At 32.9% G+C, this 13,169-nt stretch overlaps 1 protein-coding gene across 4 annotated transcripts in view; it reads left to right on the top strand.

Moving 5' to 3' along the window:
- STAG2 (STAG2 cohesin complex component) overlaps positions 1-13,169 on the top strand; it is a 107,521-nt gene that overhangs the window by 53,435 nt on the left and 40,917 nt on the right. For all 4 annotated transcript variants that reach the window (XM_031445209.2, XM_031445211.2, XM_010991639.3 and 1 more), the window contains exons 6-12: positions 3,640-3,716; positions 5,601-5,805; positions 7,747-7,898; positions 10,019-10,092; positions 11,214-11,337; positions 12,131-12,229; positions 12,326-12,405. In XM_031445209.2, the coding sequence (XP_031301069.1) occupies positions 3,640-3,716; positions 5,601-5,805; positions 7,747-7,898; positions 10,019-10,092; positions 11,214-11,337; positions 12,131-12,229; positions 12,326-12,405 (811 nt within the window). The remainder of the gene's footprint in view (positions 1-3,639; positions 3,717-5,600; positions 5,806-7,746; positions 7,899-10,018; positions 10,093-11,213; positions 11,338-12,130; positions 12,230-12,325; positions 12,406-13,169) is intronic.

The following is a 13,169-nucleotide window of genomic DNA, read 5'->3' as shown; positions in this document are numbered from 1 at the left end:
ATGAATAACAGTAAGTAAGTAAGTAAGTTAAGTAAGGATTGGTGAAATCTCCAGGTTTTTTTTTTTTTTTTCTAAAAGGAAAAAAACTCTGGAGTAGGGAGTGGGGTCTTATTTAAAATGTTTGTACTTTATTTAGAAAGGTTTTTAAGTAAAAGTAGAGAAAATATAAAATATAGAAATGTCTTCCCCGGAACAAAAGTTTAGCATACACATTTGGCAGGGGGACAAAATTGTGTAAATTGGAGAGTCATATATCCTGATCTGGATTAGTAGATAAGTCAGTCAAGATCATGGGCAGGTTCTGATCTATTCTGTATCTCCCCAGTACTTGTCCTATCCTTGAAATTCTAGAAGATAACATGAGCAAATAAATGTTACAGAGTTTTCCAGGGGTATTACATATTTTAATGAAAATGGCACCAAAGACATAGGCATTAGAAGTCAGGAAGAGGAAAGGTTGCTAAAAATAGATCTAAAAAACTAAGATGTTAAAAAATGACTGATTTAAGCAAATCTGAAAAAAGATTGCAAGAAGAAATTTACTAATGTCTACTCCTTTAATTCTATAAAATTTCTTCAAAAACCCTGTCATTGGAATTGGAAAACAAGTAACATTATAAGAACTGATGAATTTTATTTGAGGTTGATCACAACTTCCAGTGTAGCCTCCATGTTAAATGTTACATGTGTGAAGCCTGGTAGGCAAATTTATTAACTTCTTGAGTCTGTGGTCTTCATGATGCCTTTAATGTGGTCAGTTTTGAGAAAGTTTTTAAAATGTCTTGAGAATTGCCTAGTTTACTTGACAGTTTTTGCTAAAGGTAGCTGTAAATCAGTATTACAAAATTCTACTGAATCTGCTCAGAGGAAGTGTTGTGATAATGACAGTGTAATGAACCAGAGTAATTCTTTAGTTAATGTTATTTTTATTTTGTCTATGTCCAGTCCATCTTTCTGGAGTAGAAGGGTACAGGTACCTGTTTTGTTGTGTGATGTAATCAAGGGCAATGCCCTTTCTCTTTAGATTCCTTGAAAATGGAAGGTTGATTGCAGAACAGCTGAATAGGTGCCAGAAATAATTTGATGAGTTGAAATTCTAATTTTTATCTTTAGCCTTCCCTGTTTTACTGTAGCTTGATCAGTTTTAGTTTCCTAATTGGGCTTCTGAATTGCAGTTTTAAAACAAAGCCATAATAAGAGCATTTTCCCTTTATCAGATATATTTCCTTTTCTGGCATCATTGTGTTTATAAGTCGGGAGCTGTCAACATTTTGGATATACCTTGTCACAAACCAGATTGTGAAGATTTTTTTTTTTAAATTGAAGGTGTTGAATACTTAAATAGATTTCAACACTGCTATAATATTTATTTTAGAATCAGAGAAGCTACATACAGAGGAATTTACCAGGTAATCAAAAGTTAAGGTCATTAAGTACTTAGAAAACACACTCAATTATTTTGATAGAATTCTTTTATAAATGAGTTAGAAATATGTTTAAATAGATACAGTGTACTTTAACATTTTCCTGTGGATTTAGCATTGTTATTATGAATGTCAGTTATTTTACTGTAGTTATGCCTTCTGCAGCTGTTGAGATGTGTGTAGAGGTGTTTGACCCTACACTGAATGGCTCCAGAACACCCTGGTGGGTGATTCTGTGGCGAGTATTGTTTCCTTCTTTCCTGGTGTGCTGTCACTTTGCGGTTTACCAGTTTTTAGCAGTCTCACTTCATTGTCCCCCACACTTTTAAGGCAATAGAATCTGACCTGATGTTCTGATGGCTCCTTCACGCCTGCCTCAGGAATGAGGCATGGAGTTTGTGACAGCTACTTTGTTTTCTGTTTATATTTGGATTTATGGCTGTTAGGTTTATGAGATGAGAGGAGGGGCTTTAGGAGTTTATCAAAATGGTATGCAGTAAGTTTGCTTTGAGATTTATTTATATATAAATGCTTATTTCATAGAGATTATTTCAGGGGTTGAGTTAGTTGTCCTTCTCTAGCATTGCCAAGTTTATAGTGTCTGGGTAGAAAGTATAGGAAGGTTCTGAAGATACATCCATGGCTCTAGATAAAAATTAAAACTCCTTTGAAAGGTTTTTGAGGATGTGCTTCTTTAGCCAGGGAAATGGTGCTTTCTTCCAAATTTGCTAATATTTTAAACAATCATTTGGTCCTTAAATGTTGTGGTAAGTAAGGGCTCTTCAACAGTACCAGTAGAAGTTGATCTCACCTGGGGCTGGGCAGCATGATGTAGACAAATAATCTCAAATTATTTAACATCTCTTTGCCCTAGCATAAATTTCCTCATCTATAAAGCCAGGATTATAGTACCTGCTAAATAGGCTTGTTACCAGGGCTGAAGTGGCTGGTGCATAGGAGGCTCAATGGATGTTAGTTCCTGTTCTACTCTTGCTGGCTTTGTTACACTACTAGAAAGTCTTAAATTGCACGCTCACAGAGAAGGAGCTCGGTTCTTTTTTTCAAATTTGGAGTTGGAGGGAGAGACTATGATGTTCTATTGTTAAATTTACACACACAGACATACACACATGTGCATGCATATACAAAATATAACTTGGTCAATTGAAATGTATCTATTAATTATTTCTAATTTTTATAATAAATCTCGTATTCCTGTACCAAGACATTCTTCTTTTAGGTGTTACTGTATTTATGATACTCAGTGATAAAACTGGCAAGGAATAAACAATCTAGCATTAGAAATGTGGTTTAGAAAATTCAGTTTTTACATTTTTTTTTAAAATCTGACACCCCATAAGTGTGCATCTTCTTCCTGAATTGTCTCTTACTCATATAACTTTCTCCTAGAAATCCCCTTCCTGATATTTGACCTGGCTAACTTTTACTGATTCTTGTAATGTGCATCATTCTCTCCCATCCTCCTTTAAAACTCTGAATGTCCTTATCAGATTCCTTCTCTGTGAAGGAATGCAGATCTTACATAAATCTTTTTTCTTTTTTTGGTCTGAGTTATAGCCTTTCTTGGCTTTTCCATTCATTAGGACATTATGTACTACCTTCAATACTTTATTTTTCCCTTCTCCCCCTCACCCTCATTATTCTTTGTTTAAACTTCCAACTAGATTACAGGTTTCTGGATGGGCAGGAACTACAACTTACTACTTACAATTATTTGAAATCCTTTTAGGGGATGATGGGATATAGTTACCTTACATATAATTGTGCTAAATAAGGAAACCTGGCTGAAGTGAACTCTACCTTGTTACTCTTTCCCTTAGTATCTTCAGGTTCATTCTCAAGGTTTTAAATGTTACCCTGGATGCTGCCTCGTGCTTGATGACATATGCCTTATATTAAAGGGTCTAAGCCAGTGTACATATTCTAAGCATAAGTAAAGTAAGCCAGATAGAAATGGCTAAGGCTGATTGTGCTAGGCAAAAAGATATGTCAGAAGTGTGGGGCTGTTTTCTTGTGTATGAGAATGGCATTTGTACTTTATTTATATAGAGTTAGAGTATCATGGTAAAGATCATGTGATAAAGAAGTACCCCTTATTGTGTGATTGTAGACATTTTAGTGTTTGAGACTGACTTGCAAGTTCTCCATTTTTTCATTTTACCATGTATTAACATCTTATACTTGCATATTTCAGGTGTTGTCACAGCAGAAATGTTTAGACATATGCAGAACTCTGAAATAATTCGAAAAATGACTGAAGAGTTTGATGAGGTAAGTTATTACCCTAAGTGTTGTGATAATTTTATGCCTGTTGATCTTGATTTAGTCTTCAAAGTATTAAATTCTGAATATTAGTGTTGTGGATAAGAGCTTTGGCATTAGAAATTCAACCAAATGATGGCTATGTGATCTTGGGTAAGTTGTCATCTTACATCAGTTTTATCATCTGTAAAATGGAGCTAGAAATACTTACAAGGCTGTTACGAAGATTGAATTCAGTAATGTTTGAAAAATTCCTTAGCATTTTACAGTGCCTGGTACATAGTAAATGGTAGCTATTATTATTTGTCAAAAATTATAATTTCAAGGAAGAATAAAATTAAGAGTCTATGAACATACCTTAGGATGTTGTAAAAGATTCAGTAAATATTTGGGGAACAGGTAGAAGCTTAGGCAAAGGAATGTGTATATATATTTATTTTATATATTTTACTGTTGAAAATCTTTATGTTTCAAATATGAGTAATAGGAAAAATACAAATACATAATAAATAGTAGCTTAGACTTGAGTTGATCCTTTATCACTTTGAAGTGGTGTCTTTGAAGTATTATTACCAATAAAGACATATTTAGATTTACTATAATACAAGCTCCTTCAGAACAGGAATTTTTGCTTGTTTTGTTCACAGCTGTATTCCAGCACCAGTAGGGTAGAAAGCCTTGTCTCATTGGAGTTTGTTTGATCATTTTTTTCTGCTTACTTGGATGAAGGAACTATCATTCTAAAAGATAGACAAGAGTTGTTAAAATGGCTTTGATGATCACTAAGTGCTATTAATCAGTCTCTAAGTAGTTGAGAGGTAATTATGAGAAGTGGTATTATTTTAACCTTCTGATATTAAATGTTTTAGTGAGAACTTTCTTACTAAAAGGAAACAGCTATTTTAGATAAGAGTCCTGAAATAAGATTTGAAAATTGCAGCAAATCAAGTTGCTAACAACAATTAAGATGATACCTTTCAGTATAGTCACTAAATGAGCTAGTCAGGTTTTCTTCCACGTTTTCTTTCTGTGGAGTATTAGGACCTTATTCTCAGATGAGACATAGTTCAACTTATGTATGACATGACTTAAAATTCTTTTAAAAATTGCTCTAATAAAATTTAATTGTTAAAGAATTTACTAAACCATACTGATAAAATGACCTTAAATTTCTAGGACATTCTTGTCAGAAACTCATACTTTTAGAGGTTCTGTGTGATGTTGATCTCTGCTTTTATTTTTAAGACTTGTTTTTAATAATTTATGGAGAATTTCAGTGTATCCTCACTGGTGAATACCCCATCTTTATATATAGGAACACTTGAGTACTAGTCTTTCCAGGCCATACTGGCTACATTTTCATTTTTTAAAAAATTATCCCATTGTTTATGTCTACTGACTGTTTAATGTCTTGAAGCTAATGAAAACATACATTGTAGTCCTTCAATTATTTATAAGTCATAGATCAATCCCTTAGGCTGGCTGAGAATATCATTTCATCATTTTGAATTCATTAAAAAATACAACTTCGGTTTGATTTTGGTTTGCTTTTATTTTAAAGAAATTTAGTAAGTTTGTATCTGCTTATCAGAATAATGTTTTGCTTTGATGGGAAAGGCTTCTTATTTTTAACTTCTGAGTAATTGGTATGTATTTTCATTGGTTAGAGTGAATTCATTATATCCATTTTGATCTTAAATAAAAGAGCAGAGGTGCTCAAAGGTACCTCTACTTTTACATATTATTCTCTTACCTACTTTGAGGATTTATTGTAGAAGAAAGATGAGATAAAGGAGTCTTTTCAACTTCTGCCTAAGGTATTTCAAAAACAAGTAAAATTTTATTAAGTCCTGCATTTTTAAATGAAATTACTGTTTAAAATTTCTATTTTAGGATAGTGGAGACTATCCGCTTACCATGGCTGGTCCTCAGTGGAAGAAGTTCAAATCCAGTTTCTGTGAATTCATTGGTGTATTAGTACGGCAGTGTCAATATAGTATCATATATGATGAGTACATGATGGATACGGTCATTTCACTTCTTACAGGATTGTCTGACTCACAAGTCAGAGCATTTCGACATACAAGCACCCTGGCAGGTCAGTATTTAGGATATATTTTCTGTGCATTTTGGTTAGAGATGAAAATGATTTTCATAAAAAGAAATAATGGTGACATAAATTAATTTTATTTATAAAGTAACCCCTAAGAGGGCACTCTCCTCTCTTCTCCAACCCCCATAAATTACTGGGAATGGGGTGGTATCTTTAGTTTTGGTTCTTTTCAGGCATACTGTACTTAATTTTCTTATGTTAAACCTACTTGATGACTGTGCCACAGAAAGAGAAGAGGTAGATAGGAATGTTTTGGGTTCTTGAAATATGTTTTATCAAGGAGGATATTGACAGCAAATTTAAGCAGACTGTTATTTTGGATATGCAGTTCTAAATGACCTTTATGCACGGTCTCTGTTATACATGGTCCCTACTGGTATGATGGTCCCTACAGGATGATGCTTATTTAACCACACACAAAAAGTTGATATTTTTTTTTAATGTTTCTGAGTAACTTTAGGCTGAGGCAAATTATTTGATGTTTAAATTTTAATGAAATGATTTACAGTTTTAAGACTCACATGATTAATTTTAGAACAGTGGTTTTTGGTGTTGATACTGATAAAATCTGGTTTCTCTTTTGTGCTGAAGGTAAAATTGTTGATATGCTGCTATTTGAATATGTGCTTTTTGAGTTTGAATAAATCATCTAGGCATTAATTGTACTAATAGTATTCTAAGCTTTAATAATAGAATATTTTGATTTCTATAAAAGTTTTCAATTTTTTAAGTGTGGGGATATTTTTTCCTTTATTTTCCCAAAAGAATTAAAGCTGTTATTAAAGATGTACTTCTGCTAAGCCCTCCATTTAAAAATAATAAAATGCAAATAGTCTGTAGATTTTGATTTTAGATTTGAGGTCACAAAATATGAATGTGATCTTACTCTATGAACTTAGGTAGTTTTAATGTTAAGAACTTGAATGGTTAAAGTAAATTAAAACAAGTATGATGGCCTAAGGTGAATAATTTTAGATCAGGATGACAAACTGGTTGGCTTAAGGTTTGTGGAATAGCTCAGAGCAGAAGATTGGGAATCTCTTTTAAAGAGAGCCAATAGCCACAAATTAAGGTTTAGTTTTGTGTTACTTTATTATGTAGTGAACCAGGTCTAAGAAGTAGTCTGGACAAAGCTAAAGAAAGCATCAAATGGTCAGATTTTTCAATTAATAAGTTCTAAGGCACAGGCAATAAATCTTGTTTCAGGAGCAAGAGTTCAATAACAGAAGGTGCAGATCTGGAGGAACTCTGATAAAAAGCACTTTATTGAGTGATATTTTATTCTTTGTACTTTTGACTTTTTATCTAGATCTGTCGTTCATAATCTCACCATTGTCTTTATGATGATACGTAATAGAATAAAAGTAAAGGAAATCAAATACTGATAAAACTCTCCAACATTTCTACATACTGTAGTTTGATAAAAAGCATTTAAGTTCCCTCTCCCTTTGGTTATTGGATAGCTAAGTGACTGCTGTATGAATCAGAATTTATTTAGAAGATGAATCATAATCTCTGAAAAAGATCATTGTAGGGGACATTGTAGACTAGTGGGATTTGAGAATAGTCTAGAGTCAAATTACTTTGTTTTAAGTCTTAGTTTAACTACGTATATGAACTGTGTAATTTGAGGCAAATTTCTTAATCTCCCTGAGCTTCAGGTTCTTCATGAATGAAATGAGGATAACACTAATTTTGAGGCTGTTGTAAGGATTAGGAGGTAATCTGTGAAAAGTACTTAACATATGTAACTGACTGACATATAGTAAGTGTTCAGACATGTTGTTGTCATTTGTAGCAGCCGTATTTTTCTTTTCCGTTAGAATCAGAACAGGCCATCTTGTTTTTAATTTCTCTTAATTTGATCTTAAATTATAAATTTTTGCATCTGTGAGACTAATTTCAACATTTTCCATTTAAAAATAGCTATGAAGTTGATGACAGCTTTGGTGAATGTGGCACTAAATCTTAGCATTAATATGGATAATACACAAAGACAGTATGAGGCAGAACGGAATAAAATGATTGGAAAACGAGCCAATGAGAGGTTAGAACTCCTCCTACAAAAGCGGAAAGAGGTAAACTTCTGCACTGAGTATTTGAGCAATTAATCTGTGAGCTACTTGGTCACCATTAATTATGACATAACTTTGTTAGTTCATCAGATAAAATTTTTTGAAACATTTACAATTAAATAACATGTTTCAAGTTGTTTATATGTCTATCTTATTTTTGTTTACTATCCATGCCAACAATACCTTTTGTGTATATTTTCTTTCTGTGTTAACTAGGATTAAAAGTTCAAGGCTTAAAGTATGGAGTCCTGGACCAGTCTGAAAAGTTGTTTTATGCTTTAGTGTTACTCATCTCTACTGTGAAAATATCTCTCCTAACTTTCTCCCTTGGCTTATTGTCAGCATGAAATGAGGTTTCACTTATGTAAAATCACTTTGAAAAATATTTCATAAGCTGTTTATGGTGTCATAATCTGTATTTTTGTTTCTGTTTTGTTTTTTGTTAGAATAGGCACTTGGTTAACATTAATGACTGACCACCCAATTCAACTTTGAATAAGGAAAATATTTTTTGAGTTTTATGCTAAATAATAATAATAATTAAATAATTAAATGTGTTTTTGCTTTAAATTCTTCCTTCATTTGTGATACAGTATTTTGCTATCTGATGTTGGGGTTGTTTATTTTTATTTCTAATAAGCAAATTCTGTTTTAAAAATATTAGTAATGCAGTTGAGTTAAAATATCTGCTGTGTTATTCCATGAGTTACTTACTTGATTTTGACATTTTTTGGGAGGGGTTGTGGTAACTTTAAATTGATTATTTCTGAGATATCCAATAGCTTTTAAAAATGCCTCTGCTCAAGAAAAGCCAAAAAAATCTTAACCATATTTTCTCCATGCCTAAATTCCTCATCTTTTTCGTATATAGCTGACCCTTGAACAACACAGGTTTGAACTGTGAAGATCCACTTACACATGGATTTTTTTCAGTAGTAAATACTACAGTACTTGCATGATCCATGGTTGATTGAATCTTTGGTTGAGGAACCATGGATACAGAGGAACTGTGTATATGGAGGGCTGACTATAAGTTATATTTGGATTTTCAACTTTGCAGAAGGTTGGCACCCCTAGCCCCCATGTTGTTCAAGGGTCACCTTTAGTTGGAAATGAAGAATTGACCTTTTTGCCCCTTAATTCAGTTAATAGATTTCATCAGATGATTTATTAGCTGAACATAATGCATGTCTTAGCCCTTGGAATTATGGCCTAATTCTTGGACATAAATTTAAGATTGTGAACATTTAACGAGTGGATATAGGTAAGAGGGTTTTGAGATTAAAATTATTGTACAGATATAATATATGACAACTTCTAGGTTAGGGTTGAGGTTTTATACACATTGGAAGGCCACCTATGCCTTTGACCTGACTGTGCTAATGAATACAAGTATGTGCCTTTGTTAGAATTATTGGAAATGCAAGATTATATTCATGAAAAGGAAAAAAAAATTATACAGAAACACTGAATATAATCTAAAAGCTAATTGATACTTAGATTGTGAAAGATTTTTCTTGTAACTTTTAAGTTCTGAAACAGTTACTCTTAACTCTCAAGCTCTGAATTGAAAATATATGGGAGTAGATGTCAACTTAGATTTGAAATGTTTACTTGATTACTTGAAGTGAGTCTTGTTTCCCTCAAAAATATTTAGCAGGGAAACAGATTTCTTACCAAGTTATTTTACTCAAATTCCTTTTCTTGGAGCAGGCACTAGTTAACATGACTTATTTTTCAGATGATAATGACCAAGATAATGAAATTGTTACTTTTTTGACATGAACATATATGTTGTATAATAGATACGTATGGCAATAAAGTACTTAACAGGTTTCTTTACGTATATTTATACAGTGAAAATATGAGAGCATATGAGAATATTAATTACCAGGTAAACATTAAAAGTCAACTACATATATTCCAGGTATCAAGGGACTTCAGCTACCTGATATACAACAGCTATTAATTTTTCCATGAGGATACTTTTGTCTAGTGGAATTAAAAGTTAGATGTAACCACCACAACACTGGAGAAACCTGCGTTTTTGCTTGTAATGATTTTTAGATGTTCTTTTGGTTGTCTTCCATTACAATTAAAAATAAATGATGTGTTCTTTTTAGCTTCAAGAAAATCAAGATGAAATAGAAAATATGATGAATGCAATATTTAAGGGAGTGTTTGTACATAGATACCGGTAAGTCAGGACAGTTTTTTCTGTGTAATTCTTACTCTCTTCAAGTTTGGATATGTACTGGTTTAGCAGTATAAATTTAGTGGAAACAGTGTTAGAGTAAGATCAGTGTTCTCTTCCACAGATTGAGACACTCGAGGCAAGTTACTTAACTGCTCTCAACTTTGTTTCCTTTCTGAAAAATGGCATAATGTTGTACTTGACTTATAGATGCCCAGCAGATGGAAGCTACTGCTATTATTAGGAGTCAGGGTACAGAATACTTAAATGCTTTTGGATGTACTGTGTTAACAAGAGGCTCTGTATTCTGATTCTTAGCTCTTCTCTTCCATTGAATATCAATGGGGAAATCTGGATAGGTTTAAGTGAGATGTTTCCTTTATTTTGAATGAGCAGAGGAAAGAAATAGGTAATCTTACCACCATTTCTGCTGTAAGCTGTTCTTTAAATGTTGGTGGCATTTTTATTCAACTTCTCTGTCATTTCCTCAACTTGGCAGTTACTGAATCCAGTTAATACTTACTTTGTAATATCCCTTTGTCCATTCTACTTTTTTATTTCTATTGTCACCATTACCTTAGTCTGTTCCCTCATCATTCTCATGCCTAGAGATTTTCGCAGTTGTCTTACAGTGTTCTTCTGTTGTATTATTCCTCTGCTCAGAAGCCTTGAATGATTCACCAGTACCTAGAGGATGAATTCAAAATAATTTAGTCTGACATTCAGATCCAGATTGAGCTTGGCCTCAATATTATGTGTAACTAATTCTCACCTGGAAAATTATGCTCTAACTAGACTAGTGTTCCCGCTGTCTTCTGAGCACACCATGCCCAGCAGGTGTGAGCAAAGGCTGGGGTATGGTATGGCATAAAAGGTGGCCATCGGATTTTGTTTGTAGTTTAATTTAACTTTTAATATTTATATAGTGATAATTATGCTTTGACAACTGACTCTAAGCTCTTGGCATTCAGGGGCCATGCTTCAGTTCTACTGTTAAATCCATAGTAATACTTAAGATAGTGGTATATTCATAGTAGGTATGAAGTGTTTGGCATCACTTAAATAAACCACAAGTCCTCTGGTGTACTTGCACTAATATGCATAATTTTCCTTCCTATATGCAGCGATGCAATAGCTGAAATCCGAGCTATTTGCATTGAAGAAATTGGCATTTGGATGAAAATGTATAGTGATGCCTTTCTTAATGACAGTTATTTAAAATATGTTGGTTGGACTATGCATGATAAGGTAAGATATGCCCTGTATAGACTGCTTATCTTTCTACACATAGGCATAGCTATCTGCAGCTCTCATTCCTAGTGAGTTACCTGCAGAGGTATACTTGGGAGCACATTGCTATAGGCCTCTCTCCTTATTCTTTCTGTCTGCCTCATGAAGGTATGGTCTCTATCACATAAAGTCCCCTGGATTTTTGAATCTTTGCTACTGATTTAGCCTTCAGCCTTGAATCAATTTTTGTACTGAAACATTAGAATCATGTAGGTGGTGGTGGTGGTGGTAAGGCATTTCTTAGAGAAGAGTTCTTACTCTGTTAATATGTAAGTGCTATGTATTTTTAAAAATTTCTTCAATTTTTATTCTCTTGATAATGTCTATCTTAGCCAGAGTATAAGTTACAACTTGGCCTCTAATTTAAAAAAAATTTAAAAAATTAATCTACCTTTCTCTTAGGCTGACTCTTCACACTAGCCTTGAAGTTCTTTGTATGTTTCCCTTATAAATATTATTTTCTGTAAAGGAAAACTTACTGTGAAATAAGCTACTGTCATCTTTCATAATAGTATTGCTCTGAACAAGTTTTCAAAAAATTTTCATTTGACCTACAGAAATAGTAATCCCAAAGATATTTAGTCTTAAATATATGTGTTGATTCCTATTTTTGCACTATCAAAGATGAGAGTTTTTGAAGAGATGCTATTGTATAGAACATATATAAAGTAGAAAATATTGTATGTATCTTAAGTGTTCGGATTGGAAATATGCAAGGTTTTAATGCATTTTCTCCTCTTGTTTCATTCAGCAAGGTGAGGTAAGACTCAAATGCCTCACTGCTCTACAAGGGCTTTATTATAACAAAGAGCTTAATTCCAAACTGGAGCTATTTACCAGTCGGTTCAAGGTTAGTACTACTTTAAGTATTTAAAAATTACCTATTATTTGAAAATATTTTTCTCTTGTTTTCCCTTTAAAAATATTTTAATTTTTTTGTCCTTAGGATAGAATTGTGTCTATGACCCTTGACAAAGAATATGATGTTGCAGTACAAGCAATAAAATTACTCACTCTTGTTTTACAGTAAGTATTTACTGCACATTGTCGATGTCCAGATATCTAAATGATACATTAGAGTACTTGGTTTAAATTTATCTAGATCTAAATTTTAATAACTTGGGGTTTTACAGCTAGAAGTTTAATTTTCTCATGTAAAGTTGAGAAAACAGGAAGCGAGAACCATTGGACTAGAAAATTCTAACTGAGCTACGAATTCATGTGTTCTTGTTCTCTTGGCCGGTTTCCTTTCAATTTTACTGTCTTCAGATGCTCTTGAAATAAAGTTAAACATGAGTGTATTAAATATGCTCATATTTTGTCACACTTTTAGAAACTTGTCACACTTTGCTGAAACGTCTCTATAAACAATCTGAATTTAAAACATTCTAAAATGTAGGAGTGATGCAATTCACTTTTTTCCTTTTTAAAAACATATTTAAGTGTACAGCTCAGTGACATTAAGTACATTCATATTTCTGTGCAGCCATCACCATTATCCATCTCCAGAACTTTTTTTTATCATCTCATACTGATACTCTGTAGCTGTTAAACACTAAATCCCATTCTTGTCTCCTCCCAAACCCTGGTGACCACTCTTCTACTTTTTATCTCTGAGTTTAGGTACCTCATATGAGTGAAATTATACACCATTTATCCTTTTATATCAAGCTTATTTCACTTAGCATAATGTCTTCAGAGTTCATGTGGTAACATATCAGAATTTCATTCCTTTTGAGACTCAGTATATTTCATTATATTCCATTGTATGTGTATACCACATTTTATTT

Source organism: Camelus dromedarius, chromosome X (genome assembly GCF_036321535.1).
Source record: "Camelus dromedarius isolate mCamDro1 chromosome X, mCamDro1.pat, whole genome shotgun sequence".
Taxonomy (NCBI): Eukaryota; Metazoa; Chordata; class Mammalia; order Artiodactyla; family Camelidae; genus Camelus; species Camelus dromedarius.
Note: the sequence above shows the minus strand (reverse complement) of the source record. Positions and strands in the feature narration are given on the sequence as shown.